The sequence below is a fragment of the Neolamprologus multifasciatus genome, chromosome 4 (assembly GCF_963576455.1).
Source record: "Neolamprologus multifasciatus chromosome 4, fNeoMul1.2, whole genome shotgun sequence".
Lineage (NCBI taxonomy): Eukaryota > Metazoa > Chordata > Actinopteri > Cichliformes > Cichlidae > Neolamprologus > Neolamprologus multifasciatus.
Window position 1 is genome coordinate 4117618 of NC_140442.1, and position 25669 is coordinate 4143286.

The 25669-nt window shown below is 39.0% G+C and overlaps 1 protein-coding gene across 2 annotated transcripts; it reads left to right on the forward strand.

Annotated features, from left to right (window-relative positions):
• Positions 1–605: 605 nt before the first annotated feature.
• Positions 606–25507, forward strand: grap2a (GRB2 related adaptor protein 2a). Of its 2 annotated transcripts, XM_085156964.1 has the most exons (9): positions 606–1091; positions 1335–1414; positions 8522–8664; positions 8743–8834; positions 9794–9913; positions 14564–14759; positions 19548–19637; positions 19898–20014; positions 22424–25507. In XM_085156964.1, exons 3-9 carry the CDS (start codon positions 8587–8589, stop codon positions 22601–22603), a joined length of 873 nt encoding a protein of 290 aa, XP_085013090.1. In that variant the 5' UTR covers positions 606–1091; positions 1335–1414; positions 8522–8586; the 3' UTR covers positions 22604–25507. The 2 variants fall into 2 exon arrangements, with proteins under 2 accessions (XP_085013090.1, XP_085013089.1); XM_085156963.1 differs by lacking the exon at positions 1335–1414 and having other exon boundaries at positions 615–1091.
• Positions 25508–25669: the final 162 nt, after the last annotated feature.

Below are 25669 nucleotides of genomic sequence, written 5' to 3' on the forward strand. Positions count from 1 at the left end.
AAAACTAACTCGGGATCTCGCAAAACTAACTCGGGATCTCGCAAAACTTTTGCGAGATCTTGCAAAACAAACTTGGGATCTCGCAAAACTTTTGCGAGATCTCGCAAACGTTTTAGCCGCATTCTTCGGACGCTGGCTCGAAGCCGACCGGGAGGTCGAGGCACGATGTGCCGGGAAAGCGGTGTTCCTCCCGGCTGTAGTAGGTCTCGACCTCCCGTTAGCTCGAAGCTAACGGGAGGTCGAAGAATGCGGCTAGAACTTTTGTGCAAAAGTTTTGCGAGATCCCGAGTTTGTTTTGCGAGATCCCGAGTTTGTTTTGCGAGATCTCGCAAAAGTCCGTCTTAATTTTTTTTCTCCCATGTCCCCTGCTGGGCTCCGTACTGATGTAATTCAATTCAATTTTATTTATACAGCACCAAATCACATCAAGACTCTTTATATTGTAAATTAAACCCTACAATAATACATACAGAGAAAAACCCAACAATCATATGACCCCCTATTAGCAAGCACTTTGGCGACAGTGGAAGGAAAAACTCCCTTTTAACAGGAAGAAACCTCCAGCAGAACCAGGCTCAGGGAGGGGCGGGGCCATCTGCTGCGACTGGTTGGGGTGACAGAAGGAAAATGGGGACGTGGTGAAGGAGGCAGCTGATCTGCCCTGATAACTACTAAATACTACTACTACTAATAATAATAACAATAGCTCATTGGTTTAATGTTGGGCTCTAATAAACAATAAAAAACCACACAGAGAGAAGACACAGCGGAACCCGTGGCTTTTATTTTGATAAGGTGGACTGAAGTCGGAGGGAAGGCGTCGCTCTTGGTGCAGCTGCAGCAGCAGAGCGAAGACCGCAGACTGCAGACGAACGCTGAGCGTGTTTATCTTCCGTCCTCAGTCGACTTCATTCACTCTACTGACCCGTCGGGAAAACTTCATTCAGCACAGAAACAGGACTTTAATAAAATTTTCCCCGCATTTTAAAAAAGTTTAAAATATGCTGCTGCGCTCAAACTGCGCAGGGAGAAGCGGGCAGGCTTAGAATAAGCTCGTCTAAAGTTTGAGTCGACTCCAGAGGGGAGGAAAGGTAAGCCGAACCACTATACATATCAGAAATATTCAAAGCAAAAGCTGTCTGTTAAAAAGACTCAGGTCACCTCCTGCTCACTGCTCTTCCTCTTTTTCTCAGTTTCTCACTTCTCCATCTCTCATGTTAGTCGCTGAAAAGCAAAATGTGTCTCTTTTAATTTAATATAAACAGATTCCCGCAAATAAAACCCAACAGCTCGTTCTTTCAGCCTTTTAAATTCAGTTCAATTCATTAATTAAGGCTGAACTCCACTTGAGGCTCTGACATCTTCTGGTTATTCGTCAGTGGCAGTAATCTCATGGCAGATCTTCACGCCTGAAGTAAGAATTTCTCGCATTTTCGGCCTGTTTCTCAGATCTGTTTGAATCGGGTTGTTTGTTCCCCATTTTGCATGCTTAGAGTACCCCCAGCTTTGGGGAAGTGGTTATAAAAGCTATTGTTGGTGAGAAAAAGAGAGGGCCTGCGTGTACTTAGTTCATAACTGACATTAATTCATCAGACTTGTGAACAGCTGCTTCTGTGGCTGCAGTTGGGTCAGACCTCATGTTAGAGGCCTGTTCCATCTCCTCTAATCGAGCTGTGGTGGTCACATCCTCCTCTGCAAACACTGCACGAAGCCTGTGCTGAAAGAATGAGCATCAGGAGCCACTTTTAGTCTATTTGACAAATAGACTAAAAGTGGAATAAATTCTGTTTCTTCAAGTGTGGAATGTGAATCCAACAGAACATCCAGATGAAAAATGAAAGGAACAGTTGTTAATTCAGTTATATGCTGCTTTTTACTATTGGGTCATAAAAGTGGCTTCAGGTGTATTAGGCAATTTTGCATCATGTTCTGCTTTTAAGAAAGCTATTAAAATTCTAATTTTTTAAGTATTAGTTGCTAATTCATCAAAGGAAAACACAGAGGCCCTTTGAAAAGTTAAAAACGGTTAAATAACGAACGTATGAAGCGTTGACAAATGAGAACATTTATAGAGAAGTTGTAATGTAATCACAGTGTTTACAGCTAATTAAACTTCCATAAACTTGATGATGTTTTTTCCCAAATCATTGATCCACCTGTTCCTGTTCCCATTCTGACAATCACACCTCAACTTTGGGTGTCTGCTGATGACAGTTACCATCTGATAGCAGGGTTACATTAATGAGCTGTAGTCCTCACTGGAAACGGGGCCAATATAAAACCGATTAAAAGTGTTTAGTGATATTTGAAATGGTCATTCTAGTTTGGCTTGTCCTTGCTCTCAGTGCCGCTGCGAGAGCACACGGAGTGGAGCAGACAGAGATAACTAAGGTGAAATCATGTCAATCGAGTTATTTTACTGGAAGTGCAATAAAAGTTTCCCAGCGAGCGAAAAATAGTGACTCAGGTCTTTTGTGGTTACGTTATGTTTGGCAAACATACAAAAAAGGCGGCGTCACGAGCGTGAAGCACCTTGTTACCTGTTAGCTTCCTCAGTGCTTTGTTATGACGTATGAATGACCCAGCTTACCCAGTCAGTACTGGATTAGTATCAAAGCTACATCCCCAGTTTAGACAGGCCCCAGGTGCCACTTTGGACTAGGAAATTTCACATTTACATTTTATTTATTTTTCTAATTTATTTTGAATTTTACTCACGAGCCTCAGATAAACAGATACTGCGCCACGTGGAAACTAAAATTTAAGCGGTTCAGCTAAAGAGTTTAATCTAAATACGTATATGAATTTTGATGTAAAACACTCATTTATTTAATATAAAAAGCAAAAGAAAGTGACACAAAACAGCTTTTTTGATGTTTTTTTAGTTTTGGCTCCTAAAAATGATGAAAAAAAGACTAAAAGCGAGCTTAAATGAACAACTGCTTATATATCTGATGCATCCTGTTACAGGGAACATATTCCTGGGTTAGCTAATAATGCTTCTACACTAGATTTAGTGAACGATTTTAATATTGTTGTGTCTGGTTTTACTTGGAGTTTTCCCACCTGTAACGATTGTACGCTGTGTGCTCTTTCTCTACATGTCTACATGTTGAACTCCTTAATATCCACTGTTGCATATGTTGGGTTAACAAATTCATGTTTTACATTTTGACCCTTTTGAAACACTGATCATGATGTGCGACAGTTTTAAAAATGCGTAAATTGTACTTTAGTGGCATTTTCTGTAGAGTATAAAGGATTTCTGAGCAGCATGTCATTTCTCCCAAGTCATTTTTATTTACGGGGCACACAACAAGCAATGCTGAGGAAAACCATTATAAATATGAAAGTAGTGTTGACCCAACATCTACGTCTGAGAAGCTTAAAGCAGCAAATTTCTGCCCTAAAATTTTAGATTATAAAAAAGATTTTGTTTGTTTTCCTCGTCACTGAGGATGATTGTGATGACAGAACCCATCAGGATTCCTGACAGATCAAAAGCCAGTGATATATTTGCTTCATTACCATCCCAGCAAAGTTAAAGCTTTATTTTTTTGAAACTTTTAATTCAGAGAAAGATGTCAGTGACTTCTGCACTGCTGGTGAAATCTAAGAAGTTTCAGAGCACCGGTCTGAACTCTTGCATTTGCATGTGTCGCTGCACAGAGGCAGTTTATGATGCAGGTGCATCAACATGAGAAAGACGCTTCTGAAAGTTGCAGTTGGTTGCTAGTACCACTGAACAAATGCGTGCAGCCTTCTGTTTGCTTTTAGTACTTGGTGGATATGCTGAAAAGGACACTAATTAAGTTCTAAACTAACTCAGATCAGCAATCGAGTGTTATTTTTAAGCACAACATGCTGGGATTCCTCCAGTTTAAGCCTCAGATATGGAAACATTTAATGCTTGTGGCAGCTGGAGTTACTGAGTTTGAGGCTCTGAAATGCTTCTTTTTTCCCTCTTTAGTACTAAATAATGTAATTTTTTGGCAAAACATGGCATTTGAAACATTTTTAGGCCACATAAATTCAGACTAATTGAGAAAATAATCCCCAGATGAATCAGTCTCGTAAACCATGACCAAACTGGATACAGCAGAGACGACAACTTTGATGGTCTAAATAAAAGAGTACAGAAATGCTTTTAAGGCATGTTTGAAACTGTACTAGCAAACTCTAACCACAAAGCCCTGGCTGCATCCTGGTCAGTGTTTCAGCTGTGCAGCACATAACAAGGGGGTTTCCTGAAGCTGCAGCCTGCTTTAAAAACAGCTTGAATTGCACCTGTTATTTGTTTTAATGGACAGTTAGTTTGATTAACTAAAATGAGTCTTCATGAACTTTAATCTTAACTCACCTGGTTTATTCTGTGTTTAAAAATCCTTTTAACCATTTGTATTAAAAAAGAAATAAATTATTTTGTCTGAAATCAGCACGTCAGGTTCACTAAAGCAGCCCTCATTGCCACACTGTCGGTGTTGTTCTGAATATTTCATTAAAACATATACAAAAATCTGTTTAATAGGCAGCATCAAGCTTGTATTTGCAGCAGGAACTACAGAGCAGCAGAGGTACAGTGTTTATATTTACGTGTCCACTTTTTGTTGTTTTTTTAGCCACTTTAAATATTTACCCAATACCAATAATAAAAGAGAAATCTTTCAACTTTAGTCTAAGGAGCTTGGAAAGAAAGCGAGTGGACTTGTTTAAGTTTCTTGAAGATGTTTCACCGCTCGTCTGATCTGTGGCTGTGATCAGCTGTCAATCCAAAGGTTTCAACTATTTGTCTGTGAGTTTTATCCATCGCAACTCTTTACTTATTACTGAAAGAAGAGTTTTTCAACTGGTAATTCACAATTTTTAGCAGTTTCAGCTGACAACCTTTGGTTACTGTTGTGTAATCTAAACCCGCACTGATACTGAATACACAATGAGATAGAACAGATTTTAGTTTACTGTTTGCACATTACTGCTTATTCATTACTTAGTTTGAACGATTGTGTTGTAGCTACCATTGCAAGTTTTAATCTGTTGTTTGTATCCAAATCTTTCAAGGACTGGTCCATAACCTTAAGCTCATCATTTCAGGTCTAAATCTGTGACTTTTTATCGATGGATGTAAACTGTTTACCCATATCCTTAAAGGACTTCATCTTATATTTCATAGCTTTTAGTTAACCATTTCAATCATTAAAATGGGATTTGCAGTTTTTACTGCTATCCTGTGACTTTTAGCTATTGTTTCGCAGTTATTTGTCTTTTTCAGTTGGCATATAAGCAGCAAGGCTTGCAAAGATGACTTATGAGTTGTGACGTAATAAACTGAGGCTTTTAATCTAAAACAATTCAGATATTTTATAAAAAAGAAATCAATAACAGGGTCTTTTAAAATGATGAAAACTAAACAAGGCATTAACTGAACTAACAGACCTAATACAACAACACATGAGAAGAAGTTTAGGGTACTTTTCCATCACTTGCAACTCTTCCTCTTATCTCCTCCCAAGGGTATGAGAGAGAGGAAGAAGTGCGAGAACAGACGAGCCGAAGCTGCCAACTGAGAAATCCTTTGACTTTCAGCTAGTGACACCTTTAATGTCAGTTACTTGTGACATAAATGAATTCCACAAAACTTGTTTTCTTTTCGGATCAAGTAAACCTACAAATAAAATCATACAGTTCTCTTTTTTTCTGCACTCTTGTTGATTTCAATCATCATTTGCCATTTTTTAAAATCTGGGTTATTCGTGCATTACTTTTATCTGTTGCTATGATTAATTATGCTGTTTCTTTTCTCATACTGTTGTTATCTGATCTACATTATCAGACTGTGTGACGCATGAGATTCATGTGAAAAATAATCTAAAAATTCAGATGCGGCTTTGTGTGACATCACAGCACTTTGTAGCTCAACAAATGTTTTACTGTTACTTTTTCAGTTACGTCATAACGGTTTGCGTATTCTGTTACGTGCATACATCACTGAGAAATGTGTCACGTGACTCCTCAGCTACCACCCAAGTACAGGACCCCCCGCCTCCCTTGTTTCACAATTTCCATGTCTAACCGTTATGCGTTGTGTAATAAAACTATTATAATATGACGCAGTGCACTGTGCTCTGCGATACAACTAATTAAATATTAAATATTTTAACTGTTAATCTGTCATTTTTAATGCAACACAATTCAACTGTTAATCCATGACTTTAACCAAATGTTTGTATAGTGTCCTTGGATTTTTGAAAGGTGCTATACGAATCTGTTATTATCTTCTTATTACCATCCTGTGTTTTGAATTAACTGATGAATCTGTGTGATTAATTCAGCAGTTAATCCCTGATTTATACTGGGATGCTTTATAGAGGTGGGAATCACCATACATCCCACGATACGATATTATTGCAATTTTTAAAAATATTTTGCGATATTCAGATTCTGTACATAAAGGTAAACTTTATCAATATTCATTTTATCTAATATCAAAGTCTCACACTCAGTCTTTCTCTCATTTCAGTTTGATTGTTGACAAACTGAACGGTTTGTATTACAGTCTAGTCCAACTTAACTGAATCAACCATCTGGTACAATTATAGCTATTCTGAACTATGCAGTTTATGAAAACTATGCAGCCCCTTCAGCAACTGAAGAATTTGAAAGTAAATTAAAACAAAATATAATTTTACATTAAATAAAAAAGTTTTAAACTTAATTAAAATAAAACATGTCTTAAATTAAAATAAGTAAACTGTCATGTTTATTGCTGCCAAAAAGAAAGTTAAACACATTTGGACAGTGAAGGAATGTCAGGATTCTTACTCAGAAAAAGGAGCTGATCAACATGCTCTGAAGTCAGAGCTTGTTCCAGTCCACAAAAACTTTTTTTGTAACAAAATATCGATTTCTGCTGCCCCTGTATCGATACATTATTAGCAAACAAAGTATCACGATACTACACAGAATCGATTTTTTCCCCCACCCCTAATGCTTTAGCTGTTCCATGACGTTCTGTTGAGTAAAGCAACTGCTAATCCAGGATTTTGATATGGCTAATTAAGATGTTAAGCCCTGTTTTGTTTTTGTCTAATTCATATATTAATCATAACTTTTAGGTAAATAATTCAGCTTTTAGTCCTGGATTGTTATCTAACTATTTTGGCTGTTAATCCTTGACTTCAAAAGAACTAATTCAGCATTTAATCCAACAATTGTACTTTTTTAAAATTCCTTACTTTAGCTACACTTATTTTCAGGTTTTTTCGTCACTTTTAGCTGACTACTTAAAATGTTAATTCCTGTTTTTTATCAGCCAAATGTAGCTGGCAGTCTTTGGCTTTCATTGGATTACTTTAGCTGTTAATCCCAGAATTTACAATGATTAATCTAGTCAACTTTAAACTGTTTATTCACTGTTTTAGCTACACCTTTTTGTGTGTTTCTTCAGGTTACCTAGCTCCTCTATATTGGCTTTTACATACTTCCCTGGCACCTGCAAAAGTACCGCTGGCCTGGGATAACTAGTCTAATTAACAGGAACTAAAGTTTTTTACATCTGAATTTGAGTCAGGTTTCAGACATCTGTTAATTATTAAAGATAAAAACCATTATAAGGGTTAAAGTTTATTTTAGGCCTGTGTGGTTTAACAGGTGGCATTTGTTTGCTAGGTTAATATCAATATCGGGCGTTATGCAGCTCTGTGTCTCTTGTCAGAACAGTGTAAGGTTGCAAAGTGCTCTACAGCTGCAACGATAGAGCCAGCTTTTTCACGAAAGCTTACCACATCCTTCACTTTGTAACCACAAACAAGTGAAGGTTTTATTCACATTGGTGGGAAAATAAAATAACTAGCCGTGATGATAACTGCTGTCATGGGATTCAGACCCTTAACATTAGATCCACGTTTTAGAGCTCCTTCATTGGAGAATTGCATTTTCTCTAACACTGCGTCGACCCCTGTCTTCTCATCCTTTCTGTATACGTTTAAATAAACTGCAGGGAATGGAGAAGTGGCGTCTGTGTCTCTCCATAATGTAAAAATGGACGACAAATGAAGTTTTCCAGTTCCTGTTTACTCCTTGCATGTCATTCCCTTGTCCTTCCTTTCCATGTCCTATAAATTACGAGCTGTGTATAAGTATACCAGAGCCCAACATGGTGATTTCAAATGTCTCATAAGAAATATTGAGTTCATTAGCACAAAAGGCTAAAAATACTTCGGCACTACGAGACTGAATGGTTCGTTCCATCAGAGGGTGCACACTGAAACCTATTATACAATAAAATACGTATCATTAGAGTTTCTCTTGTAGTCCAAACATAAGTATATGGTGATGGAAGCATAATAACTAACATTTGCATTTACAACAGCTTGAGCTCTTGTGGCTTCCGACAGACACATACCACACTATCAGTTTAAATAAAATGCTGTTATCTGATTTGCATGTTCAAGTTTCACTGCTGTCAGCTGTATTTTTACAATCTGGAATGTAAATCATAACTTGTTGGTGTTTGTCCCTGCAGAAAAAGCCCTTTGCCACTTCTTCTTCACGTTCTTCTAAACCTCCCTGAAACTTCTTCTGACCTCAATGGAAGCCTCAGGAAAATATGACTTTATCGCAACAGAGGACGAGGAGCTCAGCTTCAGAAAGGGTGATTTACTAAAGGTCAGTATATGATTAGATAATGAAGGCATGTTTTCCATTTCCCCCGGCTTGACACGTTTTGTTTTTGCTTTTGAACAGATTATAAAAGTTGAAGGTGATTGGTGTAAGGCGGAGATGAACGGACGGGAAGGATATGTACCACATAACTACATCGATTTCCAGATTCCGGGGTAAGGGAGGGACCTACAGCCTTGAACTACAAACAGATATCTTTTGAAAATCCAATGGATGTGTAAAAATCGTTTCTTTGTGGGGGTCTTGAACTGAGGCGTGAGCTGCAAATTGACTCACGATGCCAATGCTTTTACCCTTTGAGTGGAAAATCTTCAGTATGTGCGCACTGACATGAAACAACAGAGGCGGAGCGAGGGGCCTGGTGGAAAAGAAGTGAAAATAAGGTTAAAATCAGTGTCGAGAAACACAAATTAATTCAGTTAAGTGTCATAATTTTTGCACAAACTGCTGTGAGAGCTTGTAGTAGGGTTAGAGTTGGGTTCACATCAACTCTTGTATGAAATGTTTGGCTTAACCCAGGGAAATTTATTCGTACAGGATAGTTTAGGCCAAACGGCGTGTAAGAGACTTCATGCTGTAGCTCAGGTGGTAGAGCAGGTCATCTACTGATTGGGAGGTTGGTGGTTCGATTCCTGGCTTCCCCTAGTCTGCATGCCAAATACTCTCTCCGATGCATCCATCGGAGTATGAATGTATGAAAAATGTGCTTGTGCAAATGGGTGTGAATGGGTGAATGCACACGTTGTGTAAAGCGCTTTGAGTGCTCAGACGAGTAGAAAAACGCTATATAAGAACCAGTCCATTTACCATTTGAAAGGTTTTGTTGTTTGTGAAACTATGGCTGATTGGCTAAAACAGAGCATAACCCTAACTCGGGCTAACATAAAAAAGCAGCAGTATAAACAAACCAAAAGATTTAGGCAGTTTTAGCTTTTTTTATTGTTGTGAGTGAGACATTAAGCCTCAGTGGGATTACAGGTATGAATAAAGGGTAAATAAAGCAACATTGGTTCATTCTTGGTTTTAAACTTTTGTAACGATTCCTGGCCGCTTTGTGCACGAGTGTGAGTGACTTAATTTAGATAACCAGCAGCATTGTGGTCTCTGTGTGCAGGTGGTTTAAGGAGGACGCCAGTCGCAGTGCTGCAGAGGACATCCTCAAGTCCAAAACTGTCGGGGAGTTTCTGATCCGAGGGTGCCAAACCTCCCTGGGGGATTTCTCCATTTCTGTCAAGTGAGTAAAGCAATGGGAAGTCTTAAAGTTTGGCTCACAGTTATATTTATGCTGAAGCTAAATGTGTTCTTTAGCGTGCCTACGTGCTGCTGATGTTCAGCATGTTTAACTATGCTTAGTCAACATCTGGTTTGACAGTTAAAGGGGAAGTAAATTATAGAATATTACCGAGTCACTTATTCTGTTTGTTCAGCTCTTTGACAGCATGCTAGGCATATTAGTACGTCAGCGTCTTCAACCAGCATCAAACTGGATATCCGTTCTTTTAGTTCATAAAACAGTAAAGAAATATTTTTACATTACGCATATAGACCAGACAGGGCTAGATCCAGATCCAGAACCAAATGGTGTTGTTTTTCAAGAAGAACTCATCACATAACCTGATGTTTTAGCTTCTTTTTCTTTAAAAATGTAAACTGAACGTCTTTGAATTTGGATAAAATGAGACAATCGAAAACATCACTTTGGATTTCTGATTACCTTTCTGCTCTTCTTTGACATTTACTTGATTTTTAATGATTAATTCAAGAAAAAAAAAATACTACTTGCACCATGTAATGTGTTATAAAAATTGTGCTATAAAAATCAATCACAAAGTTTTTCATTCGGCTCAGCAGTGAAAGTCTGCTGGTGTCTCGTATTGACCGGTTTTATGTGTCATGTAAGCGAAGGGAAGATGCTAAAGTTTTGTTTCTGTTATGTTTCTACCAAGCGGCTGGCTCCAAGTGAGAGTCAATCTCCAAATACTGTTAAATGATAACTTAACAGTACACCTTCTAAATATGGTCTAAGAAACTAACATTGTAAAAACCGTAACTCAAAATAATATGTCCAGAAACCAGTGGGTGATGATGCTACGTCTATTTTATTAATAGTTTATGGTTTCAAGCTAAACTTCCAGCTCTGTGTGCTGTTTGAGTGTCACGTGAATGGACAGTGGTAGTGACCAGTTTCACTCTCATTCAAAAATGCCGAATCTTGGGTTTCAGTTGAAACCAAACTTCCTTTTTCCAACTTTGGTAACTAATAAACACCAAGATTTTGCAATGGATGGCACCATCACAACACCGAGAGTTTGTTTGACCACACTGTCCTTAAAAACAGATGCGTATTCACTATGTAAAGAAGATTTATATGGGGACTTGCAAATACTTCGGATCTTAAAGTGTTACAGTGACTCCGTTAACCTATCCCACAACCCCCACTGCTCCTGGTAACTGTTTTGGTTTGAACCATCACCGGCTATACACTTTCAAAACTGTCTCTTTGGTCCAACTACAGTTCCCATGAAACAGGCCAATCGGATTAATATAAAAGTACGTTATATCTGCATTATTTCTCCCAGCCAGCAGAGGGAGACTCGTCTGTTTGCGAAAAGACGAGCTAATGAAAAAAATAACCATACTTGTCACTTAAACTGTAACTCTAGTGAACATGTTTTTGATGAGTTCATGGTCTCAGTTGCTAGTTTCAGGTCTTATTTAATACTTAAGTCTTTTTTCAATACAATATGAGGTTAATTTTGTAGCTTAACCTCATAAATCAGAGTAACACACACAAATAAAACAGAGTATCCTTTAGAGCTGTGCTTTATGTGCATCCAACATAGACGTAGCACCAAAAGTGTCAAAATGAAATAAATACATAAACAAACAGTTAATTAAAAGTGTAATTAATTAATTGTGGATTTATTTAGTCAAAATCTTATTCACTGTGGTTACTATGGTACTGCATGCTGTGCTGCATGAATTTATTTTATCTTTAACCGCAGCACCAAAGTCAGCGGGCGGGACTAAAGCTGCTGTAGTCAAAGCCTTGCTTTGCTTTTGGTCAGTGTTTGTTTCATACTAAGTATAAAGAGTTTGAGTTTTCATACTTGCTCGTTCCTGCGTGACAAGTACAGTCAGGACTGGAGGACAGCTCAGAGTGAGACGGCAGGTTGATAACGTCTGACACTTGGCGACACTTGTGCACAGCTTCACTGAGTACTTTACTGCCTTTTTACGCGTCAGCCATAAAAGCCTGATGGCGTATTGTCGTCACCCTGCTGGGTGGGCGGGTAGCCAGCTAGGCGACATGGACACCAGAGTTTGTGAATGCGATAACTGGAGATTAAAGCGACCGATACCATCGGTGTATCTACTGAAAATCTTGGATGAGTTCGAATCTCAGTGACCTCGACCTCAAGGTGAGAGGTCAGAGGGAAAGTTTTCTGAAAATGTAAACACAGTTGATATTTGGATTGAGAATTAATTTAATTAATTCATTATGTATTTAAAACATTTTTTATTTACAGTTTTAATGAAATAATATTTTGGTGATGTATTTATTTATTTCATTGAGGCTGCACAGTTATTCATGTGAGGCTGCTGTATAGTTTTTCCAGCATAAAATGACACAAAATCTATGTACTTCATTTATATCAGGGGTGAGGAACTCCAGGCCTCGAGGGCCGGAGTCCTGCAGGTTTTAGACGCGTCTTTGATGCAACACAGCTGATTTTAAATAGCTAAGCTACCTCCTCAACAGGTCTTGAAGTTGTCCAGAGGCCTGATAAGTAACTAATCATCTGATAAAGGTGTGTTGACCCAGGGTGATAGCTAAAATCTGCAGGACACTGGCCCGCTGAGCTCTTTCCTCCTTTGCTGGAGGTTCTTATTTTTTATCACCAAAGGCAGCTGCAGAATAAACAAGTGAGGCAGAGGTGAAGTCAGTTTATCCTCTCGTGTCCGCTGTCTGTCAGACCACCAGCGCAGATTATTCCTTTTAGCGCTCTGATTACAGGACCGCCGGGACAGTTTCAAAGACTGTCGTGCCGTATGTTATTTATAACACCCGTGCAAAATATCTCCAGTCCTAAATGGTTTCAAGACTCATGTATTTTAATTTTTCAGTAACCAGTAACAGGTGCTGTCTTTTAGTTTGTCCATGGGTTTTTAATGTATACAGTTGTGTTCAGAGGTTTACGTACACTCGTGCTCGGGCATCAATGTCTTGGTGATTTGGGGCTTTTAATGATTTCTTTGAACTGTTCGTTTTCCAGATTGGAATAACTGTACCGGAAACATCTTTATTAACTGTAATAAATGTGATTTGGATGCACAAGTTTAAGTTTATTGTTGATTTTCTCCAATCCACACAGACTCAAAAGTATACTTACAGGGACATTCAGCCACACTAATGTTTGGTTTAATCTCATTTAGCAAGTTGCACCTCGACCAGACTCTTTTTGTAGCTTCTGGCATAATTATTTCTCGATATTTGTTCTTCGAAGAATTGAAAGAGTTTCTTCAAATTTGTTCCAAAACCAGTTTTAATGTGTGTTTGGGATCATTGTTCTCTTGGAGCACTCAATCTTGCCCACGTTTTAACTGTATAGTTAAGTTCATTATTACATCCATGTTGTGCAATGTACCATTGGCATTAAATTAGCACCAGAGCATGATGCTAACACCACCGTGCTTCACAGTTTGGAGAGTTTTCTTAGATTTGAAAGCCTCAGCTTTAGTCATCCAAACATAATTTGGAAAGAAACTGAAGTTTAGGGGACTTGCTGTAGATATCTGTATGATCTCTGTATAGTTGGGTGGTAGTTTTACACTATAAATTGGCTGCTTCCTGGGTGTTGGCTGAATTTTTGTTGTCATTTGCTCGAAGCAACACATCACAAGCACTGTACATACAGTACCGTATGATTCATAGTGGTGAAAACGCTGGTCACACTTTAAATAAATAATATCCACACTTCAAGTGCTCTTAGGCCTGTTATGTGCCTTGAGTAGAATTACTTTTTTTACACTATATAAATTGACCCAGTTATGTGCTGAAGGAGTTTTTGTTTGATGTTGTAGTTTTGTGCATCGACCAGCAGAGGACAATCCAGATAAGGAGAGAGGAACCAGTGGGATGAAGGAAACGGGGAGTCGTCTGTTATGTAGATGTTCTTGCGCATTTGCTTTAGAAAAGAATGAGAAGCAGAAAAAACCTCAAGAAATTAAACAAATTTCAACTCCTTCTTTCAGGGCACTGTTTTATAAGAGCTCCTGACCAGGATTAGTACATCAAGGTTTTCTCTTTATAATAAAGGGCCACAAAAGACTCTGTTTACTCAATGTTATTTCAGTTAACATCATTTACACAATCACACATTTGTTTCAATTTGGAAGTCTGATATGATCAAGGAGAGACCTTTCAGCCTTTGTCTCTAATCCAGTTTTAAGACCTGATTTACTTCAGTTTGGTCTTTGCTGCATATAAATCTGGACAGAAGTGGATGTTTTGGATGTGATTCATCAAATTAGTGTAAAAGTATAGCCAGACTGAAGCTGTATGAGGGGCGAAAAACTGATGTTTTACCACTTTTTAAACCTTTCTTTAATAAAGTCCAAGAGTCTTTAAGTCTAAAAACTGTAAATAAAGTATTTTTTGTTCCTTATTAGGACAAGAAAGGCTTCAAGAATCTGAAGGTTCAGTCTACTTTTTAGTTAAATGAATAGAAGCCACTTCCCACTGAGGGGAAGTGGTTAGTTCTGACCCTGAAATGTTATCCACATAGTGTTGTGTAATTAAAAATGACCTTTTGATGTTTAGTAGTTATTTAGTCTGTGGGCCATGGATAGTAAAGATGTAATCTTTATCTCTTCTCCTCAGACATGAGAATGACGTCCAGCACTTCAGAGTGATGAGGGACAACAAAGGCCAGTACTTCCTGTGGCAGGAGAAGTTCACCTCCCTCAACAAGCTGGTGGAGTTCTACAAAACCAACACCATCTCTAAAAGCAGGGTGATTTACCTCAACGATGGCAGCCTCAACGACAGCAAAGGGTTCCCCTCCCCATCCCAGCCGGTAACGCCTCGAGCATATCTACAGAAATCAAAACCTGATTATAAATTTTACATTTTGCAGCAAACATACAGTAATGTGTCACACAGAGATAATGGGATAAATGATGTGACAGTTTCTGTGGTATTGCAGAAGGTCAAACCACATTTCAGGTGTCAGGTACCTTTACAATAAATTTGCAAAAAGATGACGTGTTAAATTTCAGTGTAATGAGAATTTTTTTTCTAGTCATACTGAGAACATTTTTAACAAAGGCTATTTGAAGCCAGCTCTGCAAAATCAGGGAAAATCGGTCTTTAATAAACTGAAAATATGACTGATAACTGATAAAACTGATAACCCATGATGATGATCTAAATGCCAAACACTCCAACGATGACATTTTCCAAAAGAACCTTTTTACATGTTGATTGCAGAGAAGCTTTTGAACTCTTCTATTAAACCTCTTGATCTTTAGAAGAACTCTCAGAGAAAGTCCTGGGCCAAGATGGGCAACGATAACCTAGCATGCTTTTGTTTTTCGATGGTAGGATAAGCTGGAAAAGCCTAAAAACAAAACTGTGCAGACAGAACTCGACACACATGGGTCCCCATCTGGCTTCAAATCATAGACTGTGTATAAAACATGATGACACATGAAGGTTACAGAGCTGACATTTAAAAACCTCAGCGTTAGTGTGCTGGATGCGGTCATGCTCGATTTTTGGAGCCAGAAGTTTCTATATTTAGACATATGAGTTTGTTATGCTAGCAAACTGGACTCAGAGGTACCTGCTAATTGTGTTAAGGCTAATAAAATATGAGAATTTCTCTTGTCCTAACTGAGCCTCACATTATTTCCTGTAGAAATGTTCCAAAAGTCACCGACGCCATACTGTAGCTCGGCAGCTATAGCTAATTTTAAACACTAACTACCTTTGAATGCACAGTTGGTATCATGGAGAAACTATCCCCAAAGACCAAAACTGTTTTATTGACCACTCTGTAAAATGTTTATTTCTTCTAAAGTTGGACTTGTTGACATGGGACTCTATCCGGTCGTTAAGTGATGACGTGACGAATCCTACTTCCGGGTCTAAAGTAGTCTGCGTTTAATATGGCTTTTGTGTTGTTAACATGTTTAATGTTTTATTTATTATTATTTTCTTCTATTTAATCTCAAAAAGCTCCTAAAACAGTCAGTGATCACTGTTGACCTCCCTCGGCTTTTATTACCGCTAATCATTTATTTAAGCTCAGTTTTTAAAACCATACGATGTAACTACAGCCCAGCCCATGCAGCAGTATATGAATGACTAACCTCGTATTGTGGATGGATTATCTCAGTTGTTCTCCTGGCTGAAGTTTGGTCCTTTTACAGCATCCTGCCATGCGATTACATTTGTTCCTGACCACCGAGAACACTCACGTTAACTTTTATCGAGTGGAAAAAAAGTTAGCTTGTTTATATTATGCTAACATAGCTGTGTCGCTAGCGGTCACGTAGCACATCATTATATACCAGCTAGCCAAACTTCAGTAACCCTACAAACGTCACTGCTGTTTAGTTTTCTGTCTTCATTTATGTTGGAAGTGATAACAGAGCTGTACGTTTTAATTTGTTTCCAAAACCCCGCAGTCAGGACATGCTATATTGTATTTAGATAGAAGCTAGCGAGCTAACTTCCTGCTAACTTCTAACTCCGTTAAATGCCATAAATTCCGTTTTCATGGATGTCTGGATGTTAAACTCAATTGTTACACCTGGTAGAGCAGAATGCTGATCATTTTATTAAAGATGAAAGACTTTAGACAGTTTTTCAACTCTCAGTAATGCCATAGTGATCGTTTGATATATGGACCTGCAGCGGAGTTTAGGCCCAGACACGGCTAGTGACGTCAGACTTAATGACCGGATGGGGACCCACATTTGGGGGCAGCCTTAACTGGCCATTAGAGGAATTGCAGTTTTCATGCACAGACTTCATAGTTGCACTCTAGAATTTGCTGCTTTGGTTCAAGCCTCTTCGTAACCACTTAAGCCACTGTGTTAGGGGTGCAGGGTGAAACTGAGACTGAATCAGAGATATCAGTTTCACAATGCCTCCCTCCCTATTATTAATAGAGGCCTGTTAATGTTGAAGAGATGCTGTAAAAATGAAGCACCTGAATGTGAACGAACATGCGAGGAGGATTATCTGAAGCCACTGAAAAAAGCAGAATGATCACTTTATCACTAAAGCTAAGCTGTAGGAAATCTGTAATGTTTTAAGCCTGTTCAGGCAGAGAGTGAGCAGGAAATACATGAAAATAATAGAGTATGTTTTTAGTTTATGATTTACTGATAGAAAGCAGAACTGTGACCAGTTGCCCCCCTTGACTGATCATGTAAAAGAGTGTGAAGAGGAAATGAAAGCTAAGAAGGTGGTTTAATGTGAGCACATCAAAGTGATGGAGGGAAACTGTAATAATCCTGAGAAACTAAAAGTGCCACGCAAACTTCTACATGTCTTATTCGAGTCTTTGGATTCTGCGTCTTTCTGTTGGTAGAGGTTTTTTTTATTAAATACGAAAATATGTGGACATACACATTTCCGAGTTCTGGGTTGGACGCCGTCAAAAATTTCGCTCCATGTTGACATGATAGCATCACACAGCTGCTGCACATTTGTCAGCTGTGCATCCATGATGCAAATCTTTAGTTGCATCACATCCCAAAGGTGCTCGATTAGACTGAGATCTGTTGACTGTGGAGGTCATCTGAGCACAGTGAACCACTTTGAGATGATTTGAGCTTTAGCGCGTTACCCTGCAGGAAGCAGCCATCAGAAGACGGGCAGGCTGTGGTCACAAAGGGATGGACAGGGTCAGCAAAATACTCAAGAGGACTGTGGTGTTTAAACGATGCTCAGTTGGTACCAAGGGGCCCAAAGGTTTGCCATAAAAATCATCATCACCACCAGTCTGAACCATTGATATGAGGCAGGATGGATCCATGCTTTCAGGTTTGACCCTACCATCAGGATATTGCAGCAGAAATCAGAACTCATTAGACCGGGCACAGTTTTTCTTTAAGTGTCAAATGTTGGTGAGCCCATGTAAATCGTAGCCTTAGTTTCGTGTTTTTGCCTGACAGCAGTGGCGTGCAGTGATGTGGTCTTCTGCAGACAAATCCCAACTGTTTCAAGGTTTGCAGTGTTTTGCATTCAGAGATGCTTTTCTGCATAAATTTGTTATGAGTGGTGATTTTAATTGCTGTTGTCTTTCTGTCAGCTTGAATCAGTCTGGTCATTCCTCTCTGACATCAACAAACTATATTCTGATGCTCTGTTTGAACCTCAGCAGGTTGTCTACATGCACTTGTTGCCATGTGATTGGCTCATTAGATATTTTTCAATTCAATTCAATTTTATTTATATAGCGCCAAATCACAACAAAAGTCGCCTCAAGGCGCTTCATAGATACAGAGAAAAACCCATCAATCATATGACCCCCTATGAGCAGCACTTTGGCGACAGTGGGAAGGAAAAACTCCCTTTTAACAGGAAGAAACCTCCGGCAGAACCAGGCTCAGGGAGGGGCGGCCATCTGCTGCGACCGGTTGGGGTGAGAGAAGGAAGACAGGATAAAAGACATGCTGTGGAAGAGAGACAGAGATTAATAACAGATATGATTTGATGCAGAGAGGTCTGTTAATACATAGTGAGTGAGAAAGGTGACTGGAAAGGAAAAACTCAATGCATCATGGGAATCCCCCGGCAGCCTACGTCTGTTGCAGCACAACTAAGGGAGGATTCAGGGTCACCTGGTCCAGCCCTAACTATATGCTTTAGCAAAAAGGAAAGTTTGAAGCCTAATCTTAAAAGTAGAGATAGTGTCTGTCTCCTGAATCCAAACTGGAAGCTGGTTCCACAGAAGAGGGGCCTGAAAACTGAAGGCTCTGCCTCCCATTCTACTTTTAAATACTCTAGGAACAACAAGTAGGCCTGCAGAGCAAGAGCGAAGTGCTCTAATAGGGTGATATGGTACTACAAGGTCATTAAGATAAGATGGGGCCTGATTATTTAAGACCTTGTATGTGAGGAGCAGGATTTTGAATTCAATTCTGGATTTAACAGGAAGCCAATGAAGGGAAGACAAAACAGGAGAAACCTGCTCTGTTTGTGTTATAAAGCAGTTAAGGAAGTTTATCTAATAAAGAATGATACATTTTGGACAAAAATTACACATTACACATACAACACTTGCCTCAGGGCACAACAACAGTTGCCCTGAGGCAAGTGTTGTTGTGATTTGGTGCCATATAAATAAAAGTGAATTGAGTTGAACTGACAGGGAAACCAAAAAATGTTAGCTGGATGTTAGTTTAACCTTTGGTAATAAGTTCTTCATTGATCAACCACTCACGTCTACACTGAAAGCTCAGTAATGTTGGGTCCTATGATGAAGGAAACCGATGAGATCAATAAATTTTGGGATACTTTTGAGAATGTAATGCACTTGTTTGTGTTTTACTTTGAAAACAATCAAATTTGAAAGCAGCTCATGGTAAAACTGGACGTTCCGGTTGTAAGAACTTGTTCATTTGTATTTATGATGTTACATAAAGGTATAAAGATGCACTTTTCTGCTTCAGTCTATTTTAGGAGCTTAAACGCAGACCCATATTACATTACCTGCGGTTGTTCTTGTTTTGAAGTCTCTTTCACTGTAAAAATCAATCATGCATAAGATGAAAAAAGTTAGATTTCTGAACATAAATAGAAATCAAAACTGTATCTTATCTTCTTCCTGTCGGCTTCCTTCCTGCAGGTGAAGAGGGGGAGTTTGCCTGAGCAACGTACAACACCAGCTTACAACACGGCTCCACGCAGATCTTCAGACCAGAGTCCCAGCTCGATGGTATGAGCTACAGCTTTTCTTCCTCTCAGCTCTGAAGTCTCTCATAGCAAATAATGTGCAAAGGTTTTAGCCACAAAGATAACAATAGGTTCAGAACTTTAAACCAAGTGCAGGAAACAGAAAAGCAAAATCTAATTTGCCTTTAAAGAGTCGAGACCAAGCTATTTTAGGCGGGGGTGGTCATAATGTTTCGGCTCATTGTTCTGTTGTACAATAAGCAAAAGCAGGAACGTAAAGTGTGTGTTGCTCTCTGCTTTAAGGGCAGAAGACCCGAGCTGGAGGCGCGAGCGCATACGATCGGCCACACAGGAAGAAACAGTCCTTCTACTTCGGCTCAGCCTCTGAGACGCACCTCTGAAACCTTGCCTCTGCCTCAGGTCAGCCCCGCCACGCTTTGATGCTCACTGGCTGTGGTAAACACAGGAAACTGTAGACCAGCTAACATCATGTCGATACACTGCATTCAGCCAGGTGACATCAGCGTTTATTCTAAACTTCAAATAAGACAACATGAAACAAACTAGGTCACAGCTTTAAGATTTTAATAAAAATAATGACACATATATCAGTACTCGGAATAAATGGTGACAAATATAAACAGTTGTGTGAAAAACTGAGCTTGCAGAGCCATCTTTAGCAGCAGCGACTTGAATTGTTGTTTTCTGTATAACTTTATCGGTCTCTCACATCGCTGCGGAGAAAATTAAGCCCACTCGTCTTTACGGAGTTGCTTCAGTTCATTGAGGTTTGCGGGCATTCATTTATGCACGACTTCTCCTGTAAGGTTGCACCACATTTCAGTCAGGGGGAGGTCTGGACTTTGACTGGGCCGTTGCAGCACCTCGGTTCTTCTCTTTCAGCTATTCACACATCCGTGTCATTGCGTGACTCAGTTTGAGCCAAGCTTTAGCTATCAGGCAGCGATACTTTGGTGTTCAGAGGAGATGTTTGTGCCGATAACGTGTTTGGTTTTGTGCATCATGGTCAAACATCTCCACTTTAGCCTTATCTGTACAATGGATGTCTTGTTGTTTGTTCAAATGTAACTTTGCAAACTTAAGCCATGGTGCCATGAAAAGTCTTTCTTCTGGCATCCCTTCCAAACAATCCACACTTGTTCAGTCTTTTTCTAATTGTGCTGTTGTGAACTTTGACCTTTACATGTATCAGTTAGCATATTAAAGTCTAAGATGTAGCCTCTTGGGCTTTTAGCTGTTTCTCTGAGCATTGCTGACCTCAGGGGGAAGTCCGTGCACGCACCTGCATATTTCAGACCAGCAGCTAAAATCTCTGCTTTCTTTGAAGTGCTGTGCCTCGCCAATGATCAGTAAATCAAGAGCGTTTGATTAGCCACTCCTGGCAGCCACTTATCCCCTTAAATCCTGTGCAGTCGTTGTGAATGTACTCTGCTTTGTCCTGAGAAAATGTTCTTTTTCAGAACTTCCTTTACATAGAAGTGACAAACACGTTTAAGCTCTATTAACCCTTTAAAACCGGTCAGAGCAGGCACGCTCCGTTTTGCGAAACTATTTTTAAATCCCGGTAGCTCTGCAACCACGTGAGCTAGCACAATAATTTTTTTTGCATATGAAACCGGAGGAGTTGTACTTACATCTTATGCCATCAGCTTGTCCTCGGTCACAGTTTCCTTCCACATATAGCTTTGCAAAAACTGCATAAAAAGCACTTGCAGCAACAAAAACATAATATTCCAGAAACACGCTTTGCCGATCCGATCAGCTGTTCATAACACTTCCTACGTCCATCAGCGTGAACTATCGCATGTCCGCCATGACCTGCCCGAAACCGGAAGTGACATCATTTTTGCGGAAATGTAGTTTTTTTACCATCAAGGCCTTATGAGCCTATACTGGTGTTTTTAAAAGTTACGTTTGACTTTATGACTTTCTGTGTCATTTCTGGGATGCTTAGGACTCATATTGCACTGCTGGAAATAGTTTATTTTGATGCATATGCTGCTTTTTTGCAAATTTGCACTATAATATTTATTTTCGTTTTTCCTGCAGTATATAAAAATTGGTGTATTTCAAAAATAAAACTATGAAGACACTCAAAATAAATTTCCTGTGGTGGGAAACTATTTTGTGCAACTTTTTTGTATTTACAGTTTTGAGCCTCTTAAATTTCTCTAACTAGAAATATATGTTAAAAAACAAAAACGATTTTCAATTTTTTTGTAGTTTATTGCACTTTTTTGCAGTTTATGTAATTACTATGCACTTAATGCAGACATATTATTAAAATTTAGGCTGTAATGGTTGTATTGATGTATAGCAACTTGAAATGCTCCCAAAAATGGCTCCACAGCATGTAAAAATATAATATAAGCTCTGGCGGACTTGGTTCTATGGTAGGTCTTAAAGGGTTAAAAACTGCAGTCAAATCAATTTACACCCACTCAAAGTGTCGCAGTATGAAGCCACACTTTGCTTATTTTTGAATAACAAACTTTGAGTATCGGTATCAGGATATATCATAGTTTCAATAAACTGCACTGTCTGAGATGTAGAGGAACAGAAACAGAAGTATTTGGCAGTCTGGATGTTTGATCTGTTTTCTGGTGGAAAACGTTTTTAAAAAGTGTATTTTGGGTCAACTTTAAAGTTTCATTTCACGGGATGTGTGGCTGCTAAAGACAAGTTACAGAATATGACTTTTTAGCTAATGTTAAAATGCAGAAGTCACAAAAAGCAGTCCAGTGAAGGATTCTCACAGCTACAGCTGTGTCCGTCAGGTATTGATCGCTGTTTGGTTTCCACCTGCAGAGACCATCCACGCTGCAGGTGAGGGCGCTCTACAAATTCACAGCAGAGGAAGACGACGAGCTCGAATTTTCCGCCGGTGACATCATCGACGTGGTGGATAACTCCGATGCGTCGTGGTGGAGAGGCAGGCTGAGAGGATCGACTGGGCTGTTTCCCGCAAACTACACAGAGCAGCTGTAAGGAAACGCCACAGGCGATGATTTTAAAACGCCTGCGTGCGTTCAGACTCGATCTGCGGCTGCGTCAGCTCTTGACGGGTTTCTGAACGTGAACCAGCAGGCTTCTGTATGTGCTGCGTGTCAGCCTCCTACCAGAGGACTGAGGCGGTGCAGCTTTATTTACAAAGGAGCAGAGACACCTGCAGGAACTTCCTACAGCTCCCACATGTTCACCTGGCACACAGGAAATGCTGCAAATGATGCCTGAGGATGTTGTTTGTATCATGACGCGTCCGTAAGCATGTTGTCTGAATGCTTGCTGGCCAGGCTGCTGATGAATGGACTGTCTGCTCACTTTTGACACATTTTTATCAAAAAATGTTATCGAATTTTTAAATAAACTTGTTTTTTTATCACCACCTTCATGTTTAAATGATGCTCACTCATAACGAGGGCTTTCTGTGGGGTTTTATCTTATCACATTTTACCTGTGATATTCTTGATATTTATTTGGGTATTTCTATAGTTTTAAAAGTGAGTTTTTATTTATTTTATGTAAAATTTAATGTTTTATTCTTGGAGTTGGTCTCTGCATGATTCCCAAATCAAAATAATCTTTATTTTTTATCTCTTACTGGGCTTTGGTGCAGCTACCAGCCCATTTTAACTCCGCCCCCTTTAAAGATACATTTTTGTATTTAACCTATGAATTAAACTCTCACCACTAGTGGGCAGTGTGTTACTAGAAAGTTTTTAATGAATCACATTTAACCAACATTAATAACGTCACATATCATTTTAGAGTCGTAGTAAAAATTATAAAATGATTTGCACATCCATTTAAACGAGGCCGTGTAAGACCCAAGTGTAACGTCAATACAAAATAAATAAAATGCAGTTGCTAAGAATAAAAAAAAAATTACCTAAAAATGTGAAAGTTAAAAGAACAAAACTGAGGTTCAGAATATTAAAGATGCAGTAAAACCTATAATTACATTTATTAGGCCCTGCTGTATAACTGAGTCTTTAACGATAAAAAGAAGAAAAGACTATTAATGATGTGGTTAAAAAGCCATGAAGCACTAATCGAGCGAACAATATTCCTTGTGAGTCACATATCTACAAAAAGCTAACATAGCAAACACAAACTGTTGCTGCATTTTTTTTATCGCTGCTGGCGGCGATAAAAGTCGCTTCCCGAGTCCTTCAGCTATGGTTTAAATCGCTGTTCTACAACGTCTTCCTTTCCGTCAGTATTTCCTCTTCCTCTTATGGCTGACTGGATGCTACAATCACCCACTGTACCCTTTGTGGTTCAAATTTACAAATGCACTGTTTACAGTTTGAGCACACATTCACACCAGTACTTTTTCCTCTGCCCAAGCACTTTTTTCACACATTTACACAGTTCGACATGCAGACAGCCCTACCATATTTAACTTTAGTCGATTTGTCTTCAACACAGTACAAACACGATATGGAAATCATGACCGAGGTTGTTTCTTTAAATTTTTTTGGCTGTTTTAATTAATTTCGAAAGCTTTAAATGTGTTTTAAACACAGGAAGTTGCATTCGGTGCTTTTAAGGCTTCACTTTAAGCTAACTTTCTTCTGATTGGTTGTCTCTCGCAAACAAGTGGGTTTGCAAGCAGGTGGGTGGGGCTTTGGTGCTCACAGCCAGAGATAAAAAAAGTTCATATTCACAAGGTTAATGTGAACATGAACCAATGGAAGACAAAACCTGACAGAAAATAATAGAAATCATTGCAGATGTACTTGAATTATTGTCCACCTGCTTAACGTGAACCAAAACTCCAGAAGTACAGGTAAGGAGAGTTGCCCTTCAAAATAAAATCCCCATTAAAGACAAAGAAATTGCACTCGTTTTACTTTTTTGATTGCAAAGAACAAAGAACTCATTTAAAACTTCCCCACTGACTTTGAGGCTTCTGGAATTAAATAAAAAGACACTTATATACTTTATTTTTTCTTACAAAAATTCATGTGTGTATAACAATCAGGTAGTTGTGGTGGTTGAAGGTGATCCTGTCAGTAGCTTGTTGTACAACTATGGCACCTGGAATACTGAAGTGGAGATGAAAACAGCCCAACTCAATACAAACAAACCCAATATCACATTTCTGACAACATAACTTAATAAAAAAAAATGAAAATTTGCTCATAGACTATAAAATAGAAAAAAGTAAAATACTCAATAAATCCAAACATCTGTACTCACTCACTGAAGAGTAGCAGGACAGCATCTATTTATAGCTGCAGAAAACAACCCCCATGTCTTGTGGAATGACATCAGTGACAGTTTTATCTGAAGCATCAGATGAAGGGATTTTTGAGCAGGGTACCAACGACACTTTTTAGTTTGCAGAGAGCGCCGCTAATGTAACATGCATCCATTTCTGTATCAGAAACTTTCACACAGGCTCTGCGTCTCATTAAGATCCGGTGCTCTCTTACTGTAGGCCAGGGATGAGAAGCGATGTTTGGTTTCTAGGTGACTAAGATAACATGTGTGGAAACAGGAAGCTTTTACAGTAATATCTCCAGTTTTTTTTTCTTTGGGTGCTTTTGTGTACCAGCATGGTGGCATCGTGGTTAGCACTGTTGCCTTACAACAAGAAGGTCCTGAGTTTGACTCCACCGTCTGTGAAGTTTCCATGTTTGTCGTGTTTGCGTCAGTTCTCGTCGGGTGCTCCTGCTTCCTCCCACAGTCCAAAGACATGCAGTTAGTGCGGTTAAGTGGTAACTCTGAATTTCCCGTAAGTGTGAATGGTTGTGTGTCTTTGTGTTAGACTGGTGACTTTTACAGGGTTTACCATGTCTGTCACCCTGTGGCAGCTGTGATAGGCTCCAGCTCCTCTGCAACCCTGATAATGATAAGTGGACATGAATAGATGTTTTTTTTTTTTTTTCCCTCATCACTAATCAGGGCCTGGTGATGTGTTCTGATATAGAAAATTTAAGATGTAATTCCTTACTTTTTGTGCAAAATCCCAAAACACACCATTTGGGAACCTTTGCTTCGGAGTTATTATAGTTTTGTATTTTCGAATTACTTTTTATTTTTATT